At 38.6% G+C, this 23836-nt stretch overlaps 1 protein-coding gene across 3 annotated transcripts in view; it reads right to left on the bottom strand.

The window, feature by feature from the left end:
* cntln (centlein, centrosomal protein) overlaps positions 1-20420 on the bottom strand; it is a 91120-nt gene extending 70700 nt beyond the window's left edge. For 2 of the 3 annotated variants that reach the window (XM_028595351.1, XM_028595367.1), the window contains exons 1-9: positions 20064-20420; positions 19643-19730; positions 16027-16115; positions 10746-10830; positions 7916-8050; positions 6663-6842; positions 4462-4595; positions 3351-3513; positions 2511-2750 (exon numbers count right to left, since the gene is read on the bottom strand). In XM_028595351.1, coding sequence (XP_028451152.1) covers positions 2511-2750; positions 3351-3513; positions 4462-4595; positions 6663-6842; positions 7916-8050; positions 10746-10830; positions 16027-16115; positions 19643-19723 — 1107 coding nt within the window. In that variant the 5' untranslated portion in view covers positions 19724-19730; positions 20064-20420. The remainder of the gene's footprint in view (positions 1-2510; positions 2751-3350; positions 3514-4461; positions 4596-6662; positions 6843-7915; positions 8051-10745; positions 10831-16026; positions 16116-19642; positions 19731-20063) is intronic. The other variant, XM_028595359.1, reaches the window with a different exon arrangement.
* Between the last annotated feature and the right edge of the window lie 3416 nt (positions 20421-23836).

The raw sequence follows: 23836 nt of genomic DNA, 5'->3' as shown, positions 1-23836 counted from the left end.
TATTTATGAAGCAAAAAAAGCAAAACACTCTCTGGTTCCAGCTTTTCCTATGAGAAGATTTTTGGCTTTTCTTTATTTTAAATTACTTCAAACTATTTTTTGCTCCAGAAAATTTTCCAATATATTTTTCTGGCCTTTTTTAAACTAAATCATAAATCATAAAAACAATCAACAGATTAACTGACAATTAAAATGATCGTTAGTTAAGACCAATGTACAAGAATGTTGTATGTGGAGCTGAAACAATAGTTTAAAAAAAAAAGAAAAGCAAATTTTTTAACCTGGTGGTGACCTTGCAGGTTAATTAATATAGGAGGTAACAGTATCCAAAAACATAGCGTGACCCATATAAGGCAGAACTGCTTGGTTACTCTAGACATTGTTTATGTTTAAGCCTTAATAAAATCTTGTTAAGCTTCCTGCAAATAGTTAACTTGACATAAGACAGAAGAGAACAGACAGTCAATCTTGGTGCACAGCATGGAAGTATAACACACAATGGGTGTTATTACTCTCATCCACCCTCCTCCTTTATTTCTGCCCCCCCCTCTAAAACCACTGCGGGAGGGGTGTTCAAAGCCGTCGCACTGGTCCATATTCAAATGAGCGCTGCATCTCCCCCCTGTGCTCCCGTTGCGATCAGCACTTTGATCAGCTCCAATGGTAACTTCCACCGAAACATTTAAAATTAAAATCAAATCTGCCTTAACAACCGGAGCATTAGAATTTAACAGGTGTTCGGGAGGAAGTTGTTACAGAATTTGCGATTATGTGCTCGGATACACACACCTTTAGTCAAACACACCCCTACGCAGACACACGCAAACACACATACGCACAACCTGTCAGTGAAATTACAGAGTGGGAAACAGAAAGCCCTCCTGACTGAGTGCTATACCTTGGGATACCTGATCTGTTCACTTTGATGTCAGTGGGTAAGAAAGTTAAAGAAACAAATCAGCCAGACAGCAGCTACATGTGTTCAGTAAACAAAAGTTCATATTAATTCTTAGCATTGGTTATAGCCGTGGTATTTTTTATAATTAAATCGCAGCCCTGGAAATTTGTGATGAGTTTTTTCATTCTGACCTGGGTGAGGAAGAGACACGAGGTTGAGTTAATGTTTAGTGTGATAAAATAAACACACATATTATGTATATGCACACTTACATACATAGTGTTCATACATGCATGTATGCACATATGCAAGCCCACACTACACACTACACACACACAGCACTAACTGCATCTTCTCTAAATGTAGTATTAATTACTGGGGGAACACTGCAGTACTGTATTTAATTACTGACTAAATGATCCATTTACATTTCACCGCTGGTTAAATTAACAGGGTTAAGTGAGACAGGGCGATTCTAACTCACTTAACATTTGAGCTGATATCTTTTAACTTCCAGTCTGGGGGCAGCACTGTCAGAAAATATCAACCAATCAAATTAAACAATTACAGTCTGTGGAGGCACAGAAATTACTGCTGCAAAAATATTATCAGCTCCAGCGTGGTTTTATCTGCAATAAGACGTTTAAACGGAAGTGAAAGTCATACCGCGGAACAGATTGAGAAACTCATTATAACAAGTGCATTGCCCTACACTGTTGATGGAATAAGGTTGTGTGGCTGAAGAGGACAATATATAGATACAGTACCTGTTACTATTCTAGTCTTTCACACTGTGTGGTCCCAGAAACACCACCATAGCATTAGGAGTTGTTTAAGCCCCCTTAAAACATGGCTGCAGCATTGACTTTATACTAGGGCCTCTATTGCCTTAGGGTGACAGTTCAAAGGTAGTGAGTTAAAGCCAAACCCCTGCTGACTGACAGATGTAGAACTGTTACTCTAACATCATCTTCAAGAACATAACTGGGCCCCAATTAAATCACATCTCTCCACCTCTTATCTATCTTTGCTATCTGACAGGAATGCGTTAAAAAGGACTTCCAGGGTACTTGGATGGAAGGATAGAAACAAAATAGATAAAGTAAGTAAGTCAGAGAGTGCATGTGTACCTAGGACAGAGTTGGAGAAGATCAGATAGCTGACATGAAAGATGCTAGTGCTAAGAGAGATGGATGGATCAAGGGTGAACTAGAGTGATATTAAGAGAGTGATTCTCAGTTCTCAAGACCACCACCACAGGCCATGCTTGGACTTGTCAGTCATAACTGTGCCAGCTAATCCACCTACACATTGCTGTCTCTGTACGTTAGGACAATTAGAAACTAGCTCCAGACAGGTGATTGAAAGAAGTATAATATAATGTGTTTCTTAGGTAAGAAAACGCATAGATGCATTATGCAAGGAATCATAAAGTATACATATTTTTTTGTCCATTCCCACACATAAATGTACATATAAGTTCAACAACTTCTGCAACAGAGAAGGCATCATAGAAAACCATTTTTAGCCTGGAGTGCTGATGCACTTGCTATAAACTCTAAAAAGAGAGGGCTCTGTCAGTGAGATGGTGAAAAATAAGCAGGGTCTTTACCTTAAAGTTGGTTTGTCGGTTTGGTGAGGGGTAAAGGGGTGTGTGCTGAGCCTGTTGTTGCTGTTGTTGCTGCTGCTGCTGCTGCAGTTGTTTCTGTTCCTGCTGTTGTAACTGGGCCTGGAGCTGCAGGATGTATTCGTCTTTTTGAGCCAGCAAGCTGCTGAGCTTCTGGTGACTCTGACGGAGGTTGGCCTCACTAGACACGAGGACCTGGTAGCACTGACTCAACTCCTTGTACAGCTGTCAACAAACACAAATAAGACACAAAAGGTTGAAAAACGCAGGGCAGGAGGGGAGCTGAAGAGGGAATGGTTCATGTCAACCAGAGATGATAAAATGGAGAAAGATAAGACAAAATCACTCATGAGATTGGGTGACATGAAGATTGACATATGTTCATATGGGAATGTTATCTTATTTCTATAGTAATGGGAAATACATAAGATCATTTAAGTAAGGACAAAAAGGAAAATGAAAGGATAAAAAGACAACAAAAATAATATAATAAAATAATATGAAGTGAGACCAAACATATTCCTTAAACTTCATGTTGTATGACTCACACTTGCCTCAAATGTCTCCCTGTCCCCCTCCCTGTGTAGTGATGTGTGTGGCACAGTGGTACAGTCACCAGGCAGAGGGGTGGTAGGTTGAGAACACATTTACAGTAACAGGATACGGTGAGAAAAGTCCTTCTTTTCTGGCACTAGTCAAATAATTGTAGGTTACAGCTGGCTTGGAAATAAATCACCACAGCGGGTGAGGCCTGAGTGGAGTGCAATAAAGTGGTTATAATAATGATGAGCTTGAAGTTTGGCATGTGTGGGTGCATGTGTGTACCCTCTGATAGGAGGTGGTGTCAGCAGTATGTGCCTCTTCTTGGTTCCTCAGGACTTTCTGAGTGTCTAGGTTGAGTCCTTCCAGTTGCTTGATCAGAAGGCTCTGCTCTGCTGCATGCCCTGTGCTCTGTCTGTACAGGGTCTGCACCTCTGCAAACTCACAACTACACACACACACACACACACACACACACACACACACACACACACACACACACACACACACACACACACACACACACACACACACACACACACACACACACACACACACACACACACACACACACACACACACACACACACACACACACACACACACACACACACACACACACACACATTATACAAATTCATACATACCTGTACATGCACTGCGACTGTTAAAGTAAAATGTAATTCAATGTAAATAAAGTAAAAGGTGTAATTCACTTACACAAATAATCACAACACTGAAAAATGAATTGCAATATTATGATGAACCAAGGATAATGATAATTTTATCAGATCTTTCTTTAGTCAACCATGCCTAAATTACACTCAATATAGCAATGTCAGCATCAAAGTTTATTTCTGAACTTCGTTTTGTGTCGCATGGAATGACGAGAAAATGCTCCATTAACTTAAAAGGATATATTTATTCACCGAGCTAAAACCTAAAGAATGGTATCTAAGTCCTAGGGTGACTGACATGTCAGAGTGCCTCTGGCATTAAAACTGAAAAGTAGTTAAAAAAGGTTGAGATTACCACTAAGGCTCCTACGGTTCTCACAGTTTTTATCATATCGACTAAAGCTTAGTCAAAGCCTTCCCTGTTTCCCTTTTCTCCTTCTTTTAAAGCACATCCACTATGCAGGGCTTATCAAGTGGCTTTAGGTGAGCTAGAGTGGAAGAAATCTGTCACCCCCAAGCCTCACAGCGTAAAGAGCAATATACTAACCGCTCCACAAAGTAACATGTGAAGTAATGTATATACATATGTCTACATAGGACAGAAGCATGCTTTCTTTAACTAATTACATTACCCATAAATATAACCAATTCAGGTGTGGTTGTCACAAGAAAACAGACACTGAGGTGTATTGGGCGATGCTTAAGTTGGAAGGGCTCACCGAAGTTGATTGAGTTGCCCCTCTTTTGCTGCCACCTCCCTCTCTTTGGAAGAAAGCTGAGCTGTTAGACTGCTACTGTGGCTCTGCAAGCTGGACAACTCCTGCCAAGCATTGTGTAGCTCCTCCTCCAACTCCTGGTGTAGAAGAGTAACAATAGTTTCAGGAACATAGAGCACTATGTGTCTGCAGTGGATTGAGTACTAGTCCATGTAAATGCAGCAGAGACTAGTGAGGTTGCACTGGAGTCAGAGGTTTCATTTCACAGTCTAAACAAAGTTTAAATGTTCTAAATCAAACAAACCCAATCTTATACTGGTTGTTTAATTAATTCTAATTCTCTTTTAATCCATAAACCTGTCTAAACTGGCCAAGTAACAGCTCATATTTCTGTCACACTTTAAGCTTGAAACAGCAACCTAAAGCATTGTTTTAGGCTCCAAATATATTCACTTCCAATTTACACATGCAACTACATTGATTGTGCATTGGGCTGTAAGCACTGCACAGCAGCACTGTGGCTGAACATGTCCAGTGGAGGTGTAGGACTTCAGCTGCTGCTGCTACTTTGCTACTTTCGCTGTGCAGCAGGTGTAGACAAGGTGTTAGTGACAGCTTTTTCTTAATAAGAAGAAACCATTAGAGCAGGGCATGTTGCATGGCATCAAACACACAAAGGTCCCCAAACCTTGACAGATTATATGTAATTAAACAGTGTTTCACTGAGCCAGTATTAACCATATGCAAAATTAATTAGACTTGGGGAATTACAAGAAAGTACATGAAAGGATGCCACGTAAAGTACATCAACAGCAATCATGTTGGTTTGGTGTCTATACATGGGAGGACGAAATGATTACCCTGCCCGAAAACAAAATGCTTAGTTTTTGATAAAAATTGTGTTTTATTTTAGACAAAATGTGTACTGTCAATAAGGTACTTACGTGTTTAAATAAGTGAACATACGGTAATACGGAGGATCGCTAAATTTGTATTAGCTTTAGGGCTATCACATTGTGTTGTTTAATTCTGTTCCCCCGGTGTGTAGGTGATCCTTATCTATGCATGCACTGGATAAAATTATAAATTCATGGACAAATCTTTGCTATGTAAAACAAATTGGCATGATGTATCCAACGCACACCCCATGTTCTCTATCTCCATCTCTTAAATCAATGTATGATACAAAAAATGAGGAACAAGTGGAATGTCTTAGGCTGTGATAGATGTGCATAGACTAGTTGCTTGGCTCTATCCTGTCCAAGTGTAATTACTATGCAGCTCTGACTTATTTAAGCCTTTCTGTCGGACTCCATTTGACTAGCTTAGGAATATGTTTCATAACATGAATGTAATGTGAGGCTCTTCTGCTGCTCCTATGTCCTGAGACTCTAGCATTGTTGGCAGGCAGCTGATTTCTGTGGATGGCAAAAGGTGACAGGTTGAAATGAAAGCTCCCCAGGATGTTGACTGGGATTTGATTGGTAAATGTTTAAAAAGCAACACTGCTGTCACTATCTAATCACTGTATTTTAAATGTCCACAGAGATGGGAAGTATTGATTGATACCAATGACCGGAGCAATAGACAGATTCTGAAAACTACCTGCTTGTATTTGGGAAAAATAAATGACCTCACAACAATTACAAACTCTTGCATCCACACAAGCAATTGACTTCACGAAGATTGATGTGTATGTGGGAGCATATTTGTAAATGAATGCTGATGAATGAATGAAGGGTGTGATCATTTTGATGTTGGTTTTGGGATAAATGTATTATTTTTATTTGTTGACATCAGCCTGCCCAGGGACTACAGGTGGAAACTAGCACAAGTGCTACAACCTAGTATAATGCATCTCTCCTGTCCTAAGGTTAATGTATATTGTACATTGTCCCCGTTTAAATAAATCAAGAAAAAGAAAAAAAAAGATCCGTTGTGGTAAGCTTAATTTATTTTTTCACCCCAACAAAGATCTATCTACCACATGTTGAATCATAATTTTTCCTTCCTGTGAATATAGTCCCTGCATATTTAAATTGTGTGTTTTTCAACAGAGATCTTTTTATATTCACATTGTGAGAAGGAAAGGATATGAGGGATCAGGGAGTTCAAGGTGTGCAGAAGAAAGGGAAAGCTGGAGGACGGGGCCCTCCCTGTACAACTTTGTGTGTGTCTGAATGGACTTGTCCCCGTGTTCATACCTTGACTCTGTTCTGGGCAGCATCCCCCTGGTCTCGTTGGCTGTTGGCCTGCCTCTCTTTCTCCTCCAGGTCAGCTCGCAGGGCAGCCCAGCGGGAGGTTAATCCCTCTTTCTCCTCCTCTAGAGCCTGCACCACCTGCCGCTTCTCCTCCTCTTTCCTCCTACACTCCGTCTTCATTTCCTGGATAAGAGAGGTGTGTGTGTGTGTGTGTGTGTGTGTGTGTGTATAAGGAGGAGAGTAGGGGGTCATGAGGGCCAAATAAACAACGGCGACGGAGGAGAACATTTTTAAAAAGGAGCAATTCAAACTGAGAAAAAATGAAAGTAAAAAGAAAGATGGAGAAGAACAAAAAGAGAAGCAACCCATGGGGTTGAGGCTGAAATGAATATGTAAACAGTGGACCAGTTTTGCTGCGGGAGCCCCCTGCATGGGCCGCTGATTGGCCAAGGTCACCTGTGCTGTATGACTGGGCCCATGCAGCCAGATGTTGGCTGGTGTGGGCCGAGCCGTGCCGCAAGAGCTGGGCTCACGCAGGTACAGGGGCCAGTGTGTCAGCTTTAATGGCAGGCTCCTAATGAGAATGGTGCTTGCTGAAAGACCCATTAGACTCAACCTAGGTCTCCTTTGATGCTGTCCCCCACAATTTCTCACCATGAGACCTCACCAAGACTGTGTAAGGACCATTCCTTTATCCATAAATCATAGCCAGGTCCCAACTAAGCATAATTAGGGAGAAGCCACACTATCACATGCACACTTTTCACTTTCCCCCGCTGAAGCATGTCATTAAGTATTTATCTGCAAGTTAACAACCTGCTTTCCTTTCTCTCCCTCTTTCTCACACACACACACACACACACACACACACACACACACACACACACACACACACACACACACACACACACACACACACACACACACACACACACACACACACACACACACACACACACACACACACACACACACACACACACACACTTTCCAGCTGTTACATATTCTCTGTTGGCAGTAGCAGGGAAGAAAGCTAAAAGCAAGAAATGGTGAGATAGAGCAAAGATACAAAGCGAGAGACGACACAAAGATATAGAGATTGTGTTCAGGAAGGCTAAGAAATCCATCTTACTCTTCTAAATGATTCAAATGCCTGTGGCTACAGCCACAAGGGGCTTGTCGTGTTCAGTGCCACAGAAAAGAGATTTTTTTTTTTCTCCGAGGCCCAGACTGCCACAGAAATTTTTTCCACCAACCTTAAGTTCCTGACTGTTATTGACCAGTTGCTCACGCAGAGCTGTCAGCTCCTTCTTCATTAAGGCACTCTCCTCGTCCACTGTCGTCCTCCTCTGTACCAAGTTGTTAATCTCCTGTTGCTGCCCTGTCACTTTCTGTTGTAGACAGAAACAGACACAAAAAACATAGAAAGACAGAAAAAGAGAGCCCCATGTTATATTATGGATTTATGTCTTAGAAAACAATTATCAAAAATAGGATCTGGATGGTTTACAAGTTTAAATTTACAGTACCAAGCATTAAACCTGGTTACTCCAAACTATATATGTAAATATTAGGTAGAAAAAGTGTTAAATATAAAAAAAATCTGCAATTATTTTTTTTCACCCGTAGGGTTGTCGCAACAGAAATTGGGATGCAATTTATGATTACTTTCACAAGATACTTTTCACACTAGATTATTCTAACAATTATTTTCTTGATTATTCATTAGATCTGTTAAGCATCAGAAAACAATGAAAAATGCCCATTGCAATTGTTTAACAAATAATATTTGTTAAACAGAAAGCTACCACACACAAACTATTAAGATCGAACTGATGCTCTTTTTAAATCTATCGTGAGTCGCAAAATATCATAAAGCGCCACGATGATCAATTTAATGATTCGCAAGGTCCATCAAACCAGAGGCCAGCAGGAATTGTTCAATGATTTTAATGACCACCCACTTTTGATGCTGGAACATGTTCACATATGTTTTTTGGCAGCCTTTGTGGCGTTAGTGGGAGGAGGCTGGCATCTTAACGCTGCATCAGCTGGGGTTTGGCATTGGCTGGTAATCCACAGCCTTCTGTGGGTACAGCCTCCTCTCAAATAACACTGTGCTCTGGGATGCAATTAATTGCCATGTTGAGGGAAATCGCTCAAATATATCCAGATAGTGGATTTAGCGTTCCCCGCTACTCCTAGCTCGCCGTGCTAAGAACAGAGGGGCTTTAATAGAGATTTATACTGGAGAGCAGAAAATAAATTCAAACGTTGATAATGAGCTAGGCAAGAACAATTTGAACCCCAACAGTGCTCAATTGATAGAGGAGAAAAAAAGGGGGGTTCCGCCAAGTTAAGAGGTCTAGGACAGAAAGATTAGCATTTGAAAATTTCCAGTGCAGTTCAAAAATGAAAGCTAATTATGTTCCAAAATTGGAAAGGAGTAGCGAGGGAAAGTATATAGACGAAGAGGTGGATAGAAAAAAACTAAGAGACTAGAGAAGAAAAAAAACATCATCAAAGTTGGAGAGTGGAGATACTAAGAGCAGTGTAAGATCCTGTGTTGACTCAGTGGACCATCACATCTCCAAAAAAAAAAAAAAAGGAGAAACCAATTCATCACTATTTGGGTGTGTATGGCTCAAGACTGTGGATGAGATGATGACTGTCAGAGGGCCACATAACACAGCACAGAGCTCAGTGCTTTTAACGAGATTCTCAACTAGTCTGCAAGTTCCATTACCAACAGTTTACAGAGGAGAAACAGACACTTTCCCAACACAAAGAAAACAGAACCATGCTAGTATGAAAATGGAAGAATTCCTTTAATTGGCTTTACTATGAAAGTCAATTTAATCAGATCAGCTGATTAGTCGTAGATAGGTTTACACAGGTTTGCACATTTTTACACATACTTTTACACTACTTTGGATTATAAGTAATGAAAGAATGAATAACTCAATTATAATAATAAGTGCAGAAGGTTGGTTCGCAAATGTGACACACTAGAGGAAATGGTAGAGTGTGAGAAAAAAAGATTAAGAATGTGTGGCTATTGCCTGCCAGCCATTAGTTTAAGCTACTAATAACAGTTACAGTATTGCAGATCAATAACATTTTTAACCAAGCCTTGTTGATGCAATTACGTTTAGAATTTTTGAGTGTACCCATCTGGAACGTAAAAAGAAAGTATTTCATTTCTAAAGTGGCATTCAGCAACAACTAAATTAATTTTCTTGTGCATGATATGCAACAGCAGGCCTTTCTTATAGAGACAGCAACTACAACACAGTAGTTACAGTACAAATATTGTAATAAAATAGAGATATCTAACATATTCATTACTGAGTGCCTAACACTTGATCTTAAGTTCTTATCTTATAAATAATTGTTTTACAACGGGTTGTTTTTTTGGGGTTTTTTTTGCATTTGTGTGAAACGGTGCACTATGTTGGCTGACTGCATTGCCCTCAAACTAAAAGGCCCAAATAATAACACTGAAATAAAGTTTGATGTAATCACATTTATTGTGCTCCTATGAGTTAGTACTATAGCTACTGTATTGACTGGATAAAATGGCTGAGGAGAGTTATGTTATAAAAAAAGCAAACTGATGATTCCATTACAGCCAGTCTCATTAGTAATGAACACGATTCTGGAAGAGGGACACTAATGAAGGAGACTGACAGATGCTTCAGTGAAGGGATGATGATTTGGACTAAATTACATTAGTGATGTCATTATCATCAGCCATCATACCATCAAGAAATATTATACAGAGGTGGTGCAAAAGAAAGAGAGAGAGAGAGCGAGTTTAAGGTGTTCAGTTACAAATACACACAACTTTGGTTATTATTTTTTATAATAAACTAAAAAAAAAAAGTATAATAATTTATGTTATGAATATAATCTGATTAGCAATTTCTACTTGATTTTCTGAAACATCCCACTGCATACCACTAGTAGCCTTTGTCAAGTAAATATTTCAGACCTGGTTGAATTACCCACCTCCATTAATGTGTTGGAGATCTAACAGACATTTGCTAAACAGAGAAAGATAGATTAGACCAAACTGTACTCTACCTGTTCCAGCTCCTGTATCTTGTAGTCTTTGGACTGAAGGATCTCCAACACTTTCCTGTCCTTGTTCTCAGCTTTGTGCTTCTCACTAGAAGAAAGAGAGAAGAAAAACAGATAGGTGTGTGTCCATAATCATCTACAATTGAGTGACTTGAGGCAGAAGGGTTACAACAATTAGACAACGCAAAGTACATCATGCCAAAAAAACGTCCCCCTATCCCCAATACTCTTAATTGTTTTATAACTTTGAATCACAGAGGATGTACAGTAGATAGAGATACAAAGACAAGCAGACTTTGCAGAAGTCTATATAAACAGGGTTTTAGTTAGTTTGATTGGTCTGATGTCATACAGTATGCCCTGATAGTACTACTTTTTTTTTTTTTTTTTCAGAGATTATTTATTGGGAATTTTAGGCCTTTATGTGATAGGACAGCTGAAAACATGAAAGGGGAGAGAGAGGGGGAATGACATGCAGCAAAGGGCTGCAGGTCGGAATTGAACCTGCGGCCGGTGCGGCAAGGACTGAGCTTCTGTACATGGGGTGCATGCTCAACCAGGTGAGCTACTACCTAAATAGTACTATTTAACATGGGTTCCATAATACTTTCCCACTTTAATTTTAAATCCTGCACTTTGTAAGTCTTGCAAAAATATCAATTACCTCCTATTAATTCCTAATTCTTTGTGCATCTGCTGTACTTGGTAAATAGAGAAGACATATTTATATATAAGCAATTAGTGTTCGTTCTTCTAGTGTTCTCTTTCTTTGCATATGTTTATGCAAACTACTCTTTAAGAGAAGTATCATCGATGAGAAGAAAATGGGAAAATCTAGAGGTCGACCGATTCATTGGTTTTGCCGATTAATCGGCACCGATAGTTTGATTTGATTTGATTTGATTTATTGGGCTCTCCATTAACTGGGGCCTTAGCCACAGCTATTCTTCCTGGAGTCCACACACAACTTGTGCAACTATACATTAACGTGCATCATTACATTAAAAACAACCACCAAAAAACAACATTCAATACATCATTGAAAGAAAAACAACATAAATAATAACAAAAATAACAACATTCAACACAACACAAGACAACACCGGACCTAATTTAAATTATTCACAGACCGTAGAGATAAGAGTATAACATTGTTCACTAATATGACCAATCAAATCAAATGCACACAGAGAACACTCAATGATACTAACAGTATTCGTTAGGTATTATCCAATCCAGAGTTCTGCTCAGCTAGGAGATGTTCTTTAAGTGATAATTTAAATTGAAGTTTTCTATTTTCTTGAATGACATGACTAGGCATTGCATTCCAATTAATCATGGCTCTATATATTACAGTATTTTTACCTTTGTTTGTTCTTACTTTAGGTAATGTGAATTTACCCTCCATTGCATGCTTGTGCTATAGTCATGTTTATCAGAACTAAGACCAAGTTGCTGATACAACACCCTTGGCTGTTTAGTCACTAAAATATTTCTGATAAAATTGAGCAACGAGGCAGTTAATCTGTTCCTTACAGTTAACCAGGATAAACAGCCATGCATTGCATCAACACTTGATCTGAGTGGGCACCTCAGTAAACAGAGTGCTGCTTTATTCTGAGCAATTTGCAATTTCTTCATAATTGATATGGCAGCACCTGACCAAACCCCAGAACAATAGTCCAAATGGGATAGGACAATCGTTTTAATGACGTTTCCCATTACCTTTTTATAACTGAGAGACCTCTACCAATTTTTTTCACCACCCCATGAATTTGTTGAGACCAGGATAATTTACTATCTACTATAACCACAAGAAGCTTAGTCCTTTGTACCTGTTCAACTGCCTTACCTTCAATACATAAATTTAATTTAGGTTCACTAAACAACTGCTTTTTTGTCCCAAATACAATGCTTGTAGTTTTAGATACATTAAGAACTAATTGATTATTTGTTACCCATTCTAATGCTGACTGTAATACCTCATTCAAGATACTAGTAAGCCCTTCAGCTGTAGATGCTGCCATATATATTGTTGAATCGTCAGCATACATTGCCATTTTTGCCTCTATTAAGGTTAAAGGTAATTCATTAGTAAATATAGAATAAAGTAATGGCCCCAAACAGCTTCCTTGTGGGATTCCACAGCTCACTGATTTTACCTCTGAAAAACTCCCATTAAAGTACACAGTCTGTGTCCTATTTGCTAAATAGCTTTCTAGCCAAAGTATTGCGCTTGAATCGAAACCATAACATTTTAATTTTTTTAATAACAAATTGTGATCAATGATATCAAAAGCCGCAGTAAAATCCAACAGCACAGCCCCCACTAATTTCTCATTTTCTATCTCTCTGTGCCAATCATCTGACATTTGAGTAAGGGCTGTACCTGTTGAATATCCCACTCTGTACGCATGTTGATAATCTGTGTATAAATCATTTACTGAAAAATAACATTGTATTTGTTCATAAGCAATTTTCTCCATGATCTTACTTAAAGTTGATTGGTGGAACTATCGTTATCGGCAAAAATCCATACCGATAGTTTTTCCTGGTTGCGTCCATTGCTGGAGCGGCTGAGAAGCGCGCGCTGTCATTCATTACACAGTACGCGAGAGCTGAGAAGGGTCTGCTGGCATCATGCATTACAATAGCGGCCTCTGGAGGCGAAATAAAAACTCATTGATGCCTCGTGTTGTTTATTTTCGACACGTGTTACTGCGCGCTGCACGGAGAGCACATGCTGTGCGGAGAAGGCTGACATCAGATGCTTGTTTAAAGCATCAACAGCAAAAAGGTATGTATACAGTACATTTTGTCATATCATTATAAAGTTATTAATTTGTTGAATAGATGATGCAGTAGAGAAAGAACAGCACAACAGTACGTTTGTTTGCTTTCGAGGCTGAGATGACGCTAAACATTAGCAGTAGGCTAACTTACCTCAAGCGGTTAAAACACTGACAAAAATAAACGCAAGTCCGACCCAAATGGATCGTCCACGATCCCAAACGGCACCTCTGATTCATATTTAGATAATTTAATAACAGTTAAACGTAGAGACTTACTGATTGCTGCAGCTAAAAGCTAACAAATTACCTGTCACAAGGGTGTCTTTGGTGTCTTTCTAGCATTTACAGGTGATTTTCTATCCAGCCTGGAACTTGTGCCTTTTTTCGGGGTTGTTGAGCATTAAATCCAAACTGTTACATCCAAGATTTATCCCCTTGATGTCCATAATTCATCACATTTTTGGTCATTTCTGCCGCTAACTCTGTGCTACCGACAAGGGAATCTCCCATGATGCCTTTGTTTATGTTTTCAACCAATGGGAAGGCAGGTCCGTCACACATTACGCCTTATATGGGCATCCAAGCGAGAACAGAGAGTATATAGTGGGAAAGATAGATCCCTCCAGGTCAGAGATCGTCTGTTACCATTCTAAACCGTTCTACAGAGAAGAATGGCGTCACTGTTTTGAGATTTGGCATACATTTGGGCCTTTTTTGAAGAAATGTAAATAGTTTGTCCTTTATATGAATTATAATGCTCATTATGTTTATTTTTACACTGGATGACTCCAAATATGTAGGAGAACTGTAGCATTGCTGTGGGTGTATCAATTCTAAATACTATCGGTTGATTAATTGGTTATCGGCACATACGGCCCAACCTAGCTATCGGTATCGGTAAAATCCACTATCGGTCGACCTCTAGGAAAATCAGTTATAAAATGTGAGCTACTGTACTATCCTACTGCTGCACCAAACTCTGAATGTTTCTCTGTAGCCCACTAGCACCTCTTTTATCATAATGAACTTTTAAGGAGGCAAAAACAAGACATCAATAGGGGACCTGTTTGTTTCAACTGCTTTAGGCCACCAGGGGCCACCCATTCCCTCCACTCACCACTTGCTCCTTCTACACCTCCCATCTGTGAGGCCTTTTCTCTCGTCTCTTTGCCTCTTCTGATCAGCCCTGTCCCCTGGTAGGCCCTGAAATAAGTATCTGGTGTCTCTGGAGGAGCTGGAACGCAGGCTGGCTTAGCTACATCTCCTTGTATATTGGGCTGTGTTCACCATGTCCTGAGCAACCAACCAATCACTCTACAAGATCCACACAGGAAGGGGAGGGGAGGGTGAATGGCGGTTCCCAGTGGGCACCAGCGCTTGACTGGAGTCGACACAATTACCATGTCAATATCCTCCTGCGCATCAGGTGATATAATACACATACACTCTCTGGGTGCATGTTTCCCCACGAGTCTCAGCGGACCAACATACTTTGATGGGTTTACTATGGGGCTATAAAGGAACTGAAGAGGGTGTGGAGAAGGAATGAGAGGCACAGGTACAGAGGAACTCCGTGTCTGCACGCTAATGCACTGTGTTTTACCCCTATTAAGGGTCTACAAACAACTGAAAGGCCTCAAAATGTACGTGATATGCACCCATGATAGAGAAAATATCATTCTAAGGTATCCTCAAAAGGAAAAAAAAAATCAGTAAAAACTAGTCCAAGGGGTGCCTGGTTAGCGCACCTGGTAGAGCAGGCGCCCATATATATAGAGGTTTACTCCTCGACGCAGAGGCCGTGGGGTTTGACTCCGACCTGCGGCCCTTTGCTGAATGTCCTTCCCTTTCTCTCTCTCCTTTCAAGTCTAAACTGTCCTATACAAATAAAGGCCTAAAGAATGCCCACAAAAAAAATCTTTAAAAAAAATTAATCAAAGTATTGAATAAAGCTTTTCATTTAATTCAACATATGTAAGTGGAAAAAAGCAGTGTTCAAACTGCAGTGATACCAGCATCAAAGATAATTTAAAGTCAAATATAAAAAAAAGGAACTCCTAATAAGGAGGAATATATTTAATCTTCCCAACTGTGCATCAACTGTGAAAAGGCCTGTGCCGCCGTTCTTTTCTGAAAGTTCCCATGCCACTGTGTTTAGTGCAGCTTAGCCACCCTGCAAAACAAGTCATATTCAATCTTACAATATATCCGATAAAGACAAGTATTTGGCAGGAGTGTTTCAACTGTCCAGAACGGGTGCGGCAGAGGAGTGTTTTCATTAAAAGGGTTTCCATGGTTGAACTGCTAGACCGGGGATAAGAAGGCTTAAATCAGCATCTGCACCCGATTCCGTCGTAACCCCTGAAGAATGGCCAAGGTGCCTTAAACACCCCTTGAACGACTTTCACACATATTTCTCTTCACTTGTGAGATAAAGGAATTTTCAGCTACTGAGCCTCTCAGGTAGCAGTTTGAAAGATTAATCTACTCACCGCTCAACCACCAAACTGACAGCTTGGGTCAATTCTGGATTTGCCACTTGCAGGCGTTTCCATAGGGACCACACAAACTCCTTGTCTGCCTGTGAAAATAAAGGATTTAGCAATTCAACAGCTGTTATTCTTAATTAAGATAAATAGCTGTTAGGCTACAAGTAAAGTCACAGCACTTTTCACACTGAAAAACAAAAAAATAAATAGGATGCTCAATGACATTAGTATACGACAGAAGGGGTAGTCAATCAATAATTTAAATATCTTGTACAAAATAGTTTTTGATCTGGCCTGCCTTCCCTAATCATGAGCCTCTCTGAACAGGAATCGCAGAGATGTGACCTTCGACTTAAGGGGAGCCAGCATTGACACTTGTCATTATGCACTATTTATGACTGGGGAGAGCTGGGATCCAAATCAAAACACAGCAGTCGAGCTTGCATTTGCTTTATTAATCAATTGCGCTCCAGATATGTTTTCCACTACAGCTCCAAAGTAACTAGCCCCAAAGAAACTCAAAACTGATGACAGAGAGAGTCATCTTCAAGTAGAAAAACCCAACCAGCCCCTGACACATTTCCAATTCAAATTGTCTCTCTGTTTTTTCTAACATTTTGAAGCTACATTACATTTAATGAGGGACATCTAAAAACTACATTTTCTGACATTAAAAGACAGAATTATACCAAATCGACTTAATATAAAATTATCTGATAAATTATGTTCACATCATCATAAGATAAAAGTCATCCCTCCCACTGGAATCTACTGGTCTCCAATTAGTACATGAATTTTAACCCCCTTTTAAATAGTGTCTAATCAATTATTTACTAAAATGGCAGAAGCAGACCTTGATAAGACCATGAGCTGAACACATAAGTGGAAGGACTGTAGATCTATGTCTATGTCTCTGTATTTATTTGTGTGTGCGTGTGTGCGTGTGCGTGTGTGTGTGTACAGAGTGGGAGCAGGGGAAAGGAGGATAGAGATCTCAGCAAATCAGCCCTGCAATGCAGCTAACGATGAAATTAAGGAGCATGGTTGACTTGAAATAGGTGGTCTCCCTCTGCCTGGCCTTTGGCTGCTATTAGCCGTTCCACAGACAAATGTTCAGTCAGGACTTTCATCAAGATCTCTCCTCTGCCATATGTGTACTTAAAGATGCATTGAATGTGTGTTTGATGATGGTTGAATTATTCATTTTGAATCTAGACACTAAAACACCATGGGCTGAACATACCAAAGAAAGCCACTGGAATTCAGCCACATATTAATAAAATTAGCATGATCTAGGAGGAACATTTGCTGGCCGACAGATGAGACTCTTTGTAGTTAATGGCTGTCCTGGAGTACATCTTGCCAGAGACTTAAGACATCAGTCATATTCAAATGTCACTATTTAAATGGTACACTGCACAACTAAAGGTTCCTATTAGATAGACAGAATCCCTGATGTTCTACTCTAGACAAGACCACCAAGGATGGCTTCAATGTCCAATGTAGGGTAGCAGGAACTGGCTGAAGTGAACAAAGTATGTGGTAAGTGTGTGGTAGCTTTCTGTTTAACAAATATTATTTGCTAAACTTGTAGGAGTATAGTGCTTTACAACTGAAACAAACATTTTAACATGGATGTTACATGTTTACAGTGTAAAGGTGCTCTTATTTGTTAGTAATAATGTTTGTAGGACAAAGGCCTAGTCAGTGCTATTATTAAATAAGTGATGCAAAGCAGTTAGTTGTGCTTTTTTCTGGGTTTTTAGATGAGCGAAAACCCCTAATAATACAAATTCTTTTACTTTCCCCAACACTGGAAACACCTTAGAAAACATTAAACAAGAAAATCATACATATGGTTAGCAACAAATTGTTTAATAAATTCTAATTATAAAATAAAAAAGGGCTCAAAATATAAAGTACATGAGACTGAAATAGGTGGGGGGTTTTATTGGGTCTAGAGCATTTAAGCTATCAATTATTCATACTCGGTATAGTGAATTGCAAATGAATTACGTTTTTTGGTTTATTGAATTACGTAGATGTAGGTGCACGCATGCATTTTGCATCACTCACTATACAAGTTTGTAAAGATGCCTTGTGTCTAAATGTGTCAAACTTCTTTTTCTGAATAAACTCCGAAAAGGTTTATACAACTGCATACACAGACAACAGGCACACATGTGGTTATAGCCAAACAGCAAGACAACAAATGTTCCTGGCACATTTCAGGTGACATCTATAGTCTAATAAAAACTCAAATGTAACACATCATCTGCTGAACCCTACAGCTGTCTACCTACCTGTAAAGCAAGGTAATGTGAACATGCAGAGTGACAAATGCTGGGTTAAGTTTACTCATGTTATTAGGCACCACCTGGTGGTGAGTATGCAACGACACCCTCCCTCAATAACTGACTTACAAAGTGAAGATGAAAGGTTCTCAAATCTGCTCACGAGCAATTTCTGTGTCTATGTGTTTGTATTTATTTAAATAAATAGAAAAATGGGGGGGTACTCTGGAAGCAGATATTTGCTGCACATTATTTACTGTCTTTGCTGAAAGTGTGGTCAGGTCATTTATAGACTTTTGCAGCAAATCAGTAGTGACAACTAAACAATTAAATTATGCCTTATGCAATTTAGTAAAATCAACAAATCTTTAAATAATAATTAACTCCCTGATAGTAGATATGCTTTTCAATTTCAACTGCTAGGCCTAAATCTTCAAAACTATAACCATTAGTTCATGCCTTATGAGTTAAAATGTATGGAGGGGAAACAGAAACTGCTGACAAATGTACTTTCCAGCAGGCATGACTTATCTCCCCAGAAATACTTTTTAATTATGTTACACAATGACATATTATGATTTTATCTGTTCAAAAAATAAATATATTGGTAAGTAAGAAAGAGAAATGGTGTGATATTTAATGGGTACTGTGAAACAAGAGGTTCTGGCAATGGCAACTGTAAGATGTACATGTAGTCAGACAAAAATGTTACACTGGTAAGAGCAATGAATTTTACTCATTGCTTCATTAGGCTGACGGAAAATTCAAATATGTGAAAATAACAGTTCATGTAATAATTATAGACAAAAGGAGAAAATAGTATTCACACTGAGTGAACAATTGTCAACTCAGTCATCAAACAAGGTGAGGAGGGATCACATTACGCTACCACAAGCAAAGACGCTGCTATGAAGAAAACCGTAATTTATAGAGCCATATCTCACTAGAACAGGATGCCATATATTTGTAATGTATATGTAGGGGTTGGTGAAATGGTAGTGTAGTTACTTTACTGTTTACTGTATGACCTGTAAGTGAAAACATTAATGAATATTATAGCATGTATTTTATTTTAATATTTTGGACCCATGACAACAATTAATGGAGAGTCCAATAAACAAACACACGACTGGAAATTTGCTGATTGAACTTGCTGTCATTAGTTCACTCAATAAATGGCACTATTTGAGAGCAAAGTCATGTTATCGTGCTATTAGGAAGCTTTAAACATTTGTGTTTACTATAGTATAATACATTCTTTAGATAGCAGATACCACAATCCAGCAGTGTGTGCACATCTCTTTTGAACACAAGTTCATACACACCTGGCATTGCATTAACTCATCTGATAAACTCTTTACTTGCTCTTCCAAAACCAGGACGCGAGTGTCGTCTTTGGAGGACATTTTTTGACTGAAAAGGAAACAAAATAACAACTTAGGTCAGTTTGGACACTATAAAAACCTGTGGCAGTGGATAAAAAGACTATACAGTTGTCAGCATGTAATAAGCCCTTCGTATTTAATCATCGATGACACTGTTCATTTGGAAACGAGTTTATCTTTTTTGATATTATGATTTTGGATTTGTACTGTTCATCTGACGTTAGCTAGCTAGTCAGTAAGTTACTTTAACGTTACATGTCCTTAGCATAGACAATAGAAGAAAGGTCTTTAGACTCGCAGGATGAGACAATCAAGCTCACACTACGCGCTTTAGAAAAAATGTACACAGTTTGTCTCTTACCCGTTTCGGTAACTTCCAAACCAAGCAGATATCAACACTGTAGCAGAAGCTTTACAGCACGTCGCTAATACAACATAACGCTATAGTGCTACTGTAGCTAGCATCTTAGCTAACGTTAGCCACTTAACAAACATTCATATTTTCCGTTTCTTGTCTGCTGTTGACAGTCTTCCGAGATACGTCAGAACAACGTCACCACATGCCTTAACGCCAGAGTTTAATTATCAATTAAACGTACCATTTGTAGCCTTTTATATAAAACCAAAACAAACTTTCTCAGTGAATCACACTGTTGTCAATAACTACCAAAACGCTTTCCTGCTTTCAAACAAGCCCGCTGTTTTCCGTTGCTGTTCCTCCACGTCACGTAATTACGTCATCTTACGACGGCTAGAGTTGACGTACGGCAGGAGTGATACGAACTCGAATGCACTGGTTTCCAATACTGTCTATGGTTTCCAAAGGTGGGTCCGCGTACCATAAGGAGTCATTATGGTTGTTTCAAGTGGTCCTCAACATAATTAAATTTTGTATAGGCTTATTAAGGAAAATAGTTACACTTTAGCTCAAACTTTAACACTTTTCACAAATCCCAAGTTTTTACCATAGACTGTAGTCTATGGTTTTTACACTAGGGACACACTTAAAATATAGGCCTACAATACAATATTATGTGCAAGATTAGCCTATTAAACGCGGACCCTTTAGATAAAAAAAAGACCAAAAATCTAACCATAGAGGTTAATACAATATTTGATTAGATATGTAATCTGTAAGCCTACAGTTGGCTTATAATTGGGCTATAATGTGTGTTTCTTTATCACAACAGAAAGCATAAACAAATAATCTAAAATGTGTGCATTCATGGTTTGATGTAGGCTAATTAAACACCACTCCAGTGATTAAATTCAAAGAACAGCACCCACTGTTGCTATTCATTGCATAGAAAAGGCCTATATAAATATGTTATAAGCACTGATTATATTTTTTCAATTCATTGTTTCACTGTTTAATTTAAATTTTCTGAAACATACTGATATATTGTTTCATTGTTTCTTTCTTTTGTAACATATTTTATTTAATTTGGTTATTTTATTCTATAGTATCTTATTCTATTTTCTTCCCTTCCCTTCTTTACTGTTTGTTAGTTGCTTTCTGGAGTTAGGCACAAACAAATTTCACAGCACATAGTGCTGTGTATGGTTGTTGTGAATGTGACAAATAATCATGATTTGATTTGATATAATTTTTATAGGCTCCAGGGAACTTGACATAAAATCGCCCTGGTGGTGACTTCTTCAATCAGCCATGCCTCCCACTGGACTCTCATCAGAAGCACATTTTAGCTGAGCAACGATTAAGATCAAGGCCGTACCACCATGGGTCAAATCGATAAGCTCTAAATTATAAAATAAATAAATAAATAAAAACTATATATGTGAAAGAATTCTTAATCATCTAATTCTGTGGATGCTTTTTCTGCTATGACAAATCATGATGCTTTTTGGGAAAAAAAATGCCTTTGGATATCAAGTCCCCTCCAAGCATAATTATTAGGGCATATTCAAAATACTGGATCTACATTAAATAAAGTCAGTGTTACAAAATAATCCATTAAATTTGTTAATAATGTGAGCTTTTATTATTCTGTACACACGTCTAAAATATACTTTGAAGTTATTATTTTTATAAAAAAATGCACTTGTATCTTTAGGAGTAATACAATGTCAAAACAATTGATAAAACATTTATGTCACAGAAATGAAATATAATGCCTTTAAAATGTTAAAGCAGTCTTATGGGCTTTGACAAGCACATACTTTCAAGGAGAAGAAGAAGAAGACGTATATATGTCATGTCCATATTTTATACATTGTACATTTTGTATACAGAGCCTTAAAAATAACAGTAGTGTAATTGAAAATCAAAGGTGGAGTAATAAAATGTCACAGAGAAATATCACAATGTGTCAAAGTTACAGGTGAGGTGTTGTGTAGCTTTTGTGCTATTACACGCACACACACCACACCGCACACACAAACTACATAGAATGATCTGTGTCTGTAAGTGCTGTTTAACAAGGCTGTAAATCCCTGCTGTTATATCAAAGCTCAACAGCCCCATGAATGACAGCAACGAGAAATAACATTAAGATATGATATTGATCTTTATATGGCAGTAATGTTTAAAATGTTGCTTTTCATTTAATAGACACACTTATATCTCACCACTGTTGATATTTGCCTGGTTTTATATGTTTTAATGATCTATTGTAAGGTCAAAGACAGTATGCACAATACATTTTGTATCTCTGAATCCTCAGTGGAAGCACTGAGTACTAGATGCAAGCAAGGGAAAATGAACAAAGACGCGTGTTTGACATCTGTTTTGCTGGTGAGACAAAACAACTCCATATTGTGTGGCTAATGTACTTAAGTGTCCAGCCAGATTTGGAGCACAGGGTGAGAGAGGAAAATGAAGAAATATGATGACTGGCACTCCTCTTCAGTCAGACAAATGTTGGTTCATCTGCTCTCTGCCTCGCACACGCACACGCACACGCACACACACACACACACACACACACACACACACACACACACACACACACACACACACACACACACACACAGAAAGAGGAAAGATGCAATTGACTTAGCATGATTAGGCTGTTCCTTGACCCACGAACACTGCCTCTCATTAAGATCCTCATTTGCAGAACAATTTTAGAGGCAGTAGACTGGTACATAATGTGCAACATCTGCCTGCCCACTGTTTCTTGTTCAGACGTACAAACTGACACATGGTATTTGTGAACAAGCCTTTCTCTCTCTCTCTCTATCTATCTATCTATCTATCTATCTATCTATCTCCTTGTCATGAGAAATGACCATCATACATCTGCAACAGGGTTTTAAGTCTGGTCCCTGCAGTTGCACCTTCATCTTCAGGTCAAAGGTCATTCACTTAAATTAAATTCACTTAAATTAAATTATATTAACAGGCAGATCATATGGCAAAATACAGTCAAAAGGAAGTCACATTAACACAATTCTCTCTAAGGAAGTTGGTAACTCAAAGGGATCTTTTTTTTTAAACTATCCCCTCTTTCATCTTCAAATGCATATAATTTGGCCCAAGACATTTCCAGTTGCTTACATGTTCCACACAGGCATGATCCACCATGTTTAACAGTGCCTGCTGCAGCTTTTTTCTATGTCTGAAGCAAACTGTATCTCCCTCTTCAAAGTGTTTGTTGTCTGCCACTAATGACAGATTAATCCAGATCTTTGAGCATTTTAGGCAGATAAAAGGCAGATCTCTGCCAAGCACTCTTTGATATCACCAATGACGCGCTTCCTGCATTTCCACACTCACCTCAACCTCTGTCATTATTTGATTTCACTTCTTTCATCTAAATGCTTTTATTGGATGTATGAAACAGGTTAAAATCAGTTTATCGTTTAATCAATTTGAAAAAAAAACCTGCACATGTGATAGTGATTTTTGGTCTATCTTCTAATTTATTTTGTCTATTTGTCCATTAAACCTGCTTCTTGGGGCCAGATTATACTTGGGAAAATGATGCACACTGTAGATAAGTATCAGTAAGATCAAACACTCCAAACACATTTCCCTTACATAAATAATATGTAAATTATTATAATGGATTAAGATATGAATTATGTTGCAGCAGTATTGTCATTTGGCTCAACGTTCTTTAAAAGCACACTGTTAAATGTTATTTTGATAGCACATTTAATTAACTTTCC

Source organism: Perca flavescens, chromosome 2 (assembly GCF_004354835.1).
Source record: "Perca flavescens isolate YP-PL-M2 chromosome 2, PFLA_1.0, whole genome shotgun sequence".
Taxonomy (NCBI): Eukaryota; Metazoa; Chordata; class Actinopteri; order Perciformes; family Percidae; genus Perca; species Perca flavescens.
This window is presented reverse-complemented; position numbering and strand designations above follow the sequence as displayed.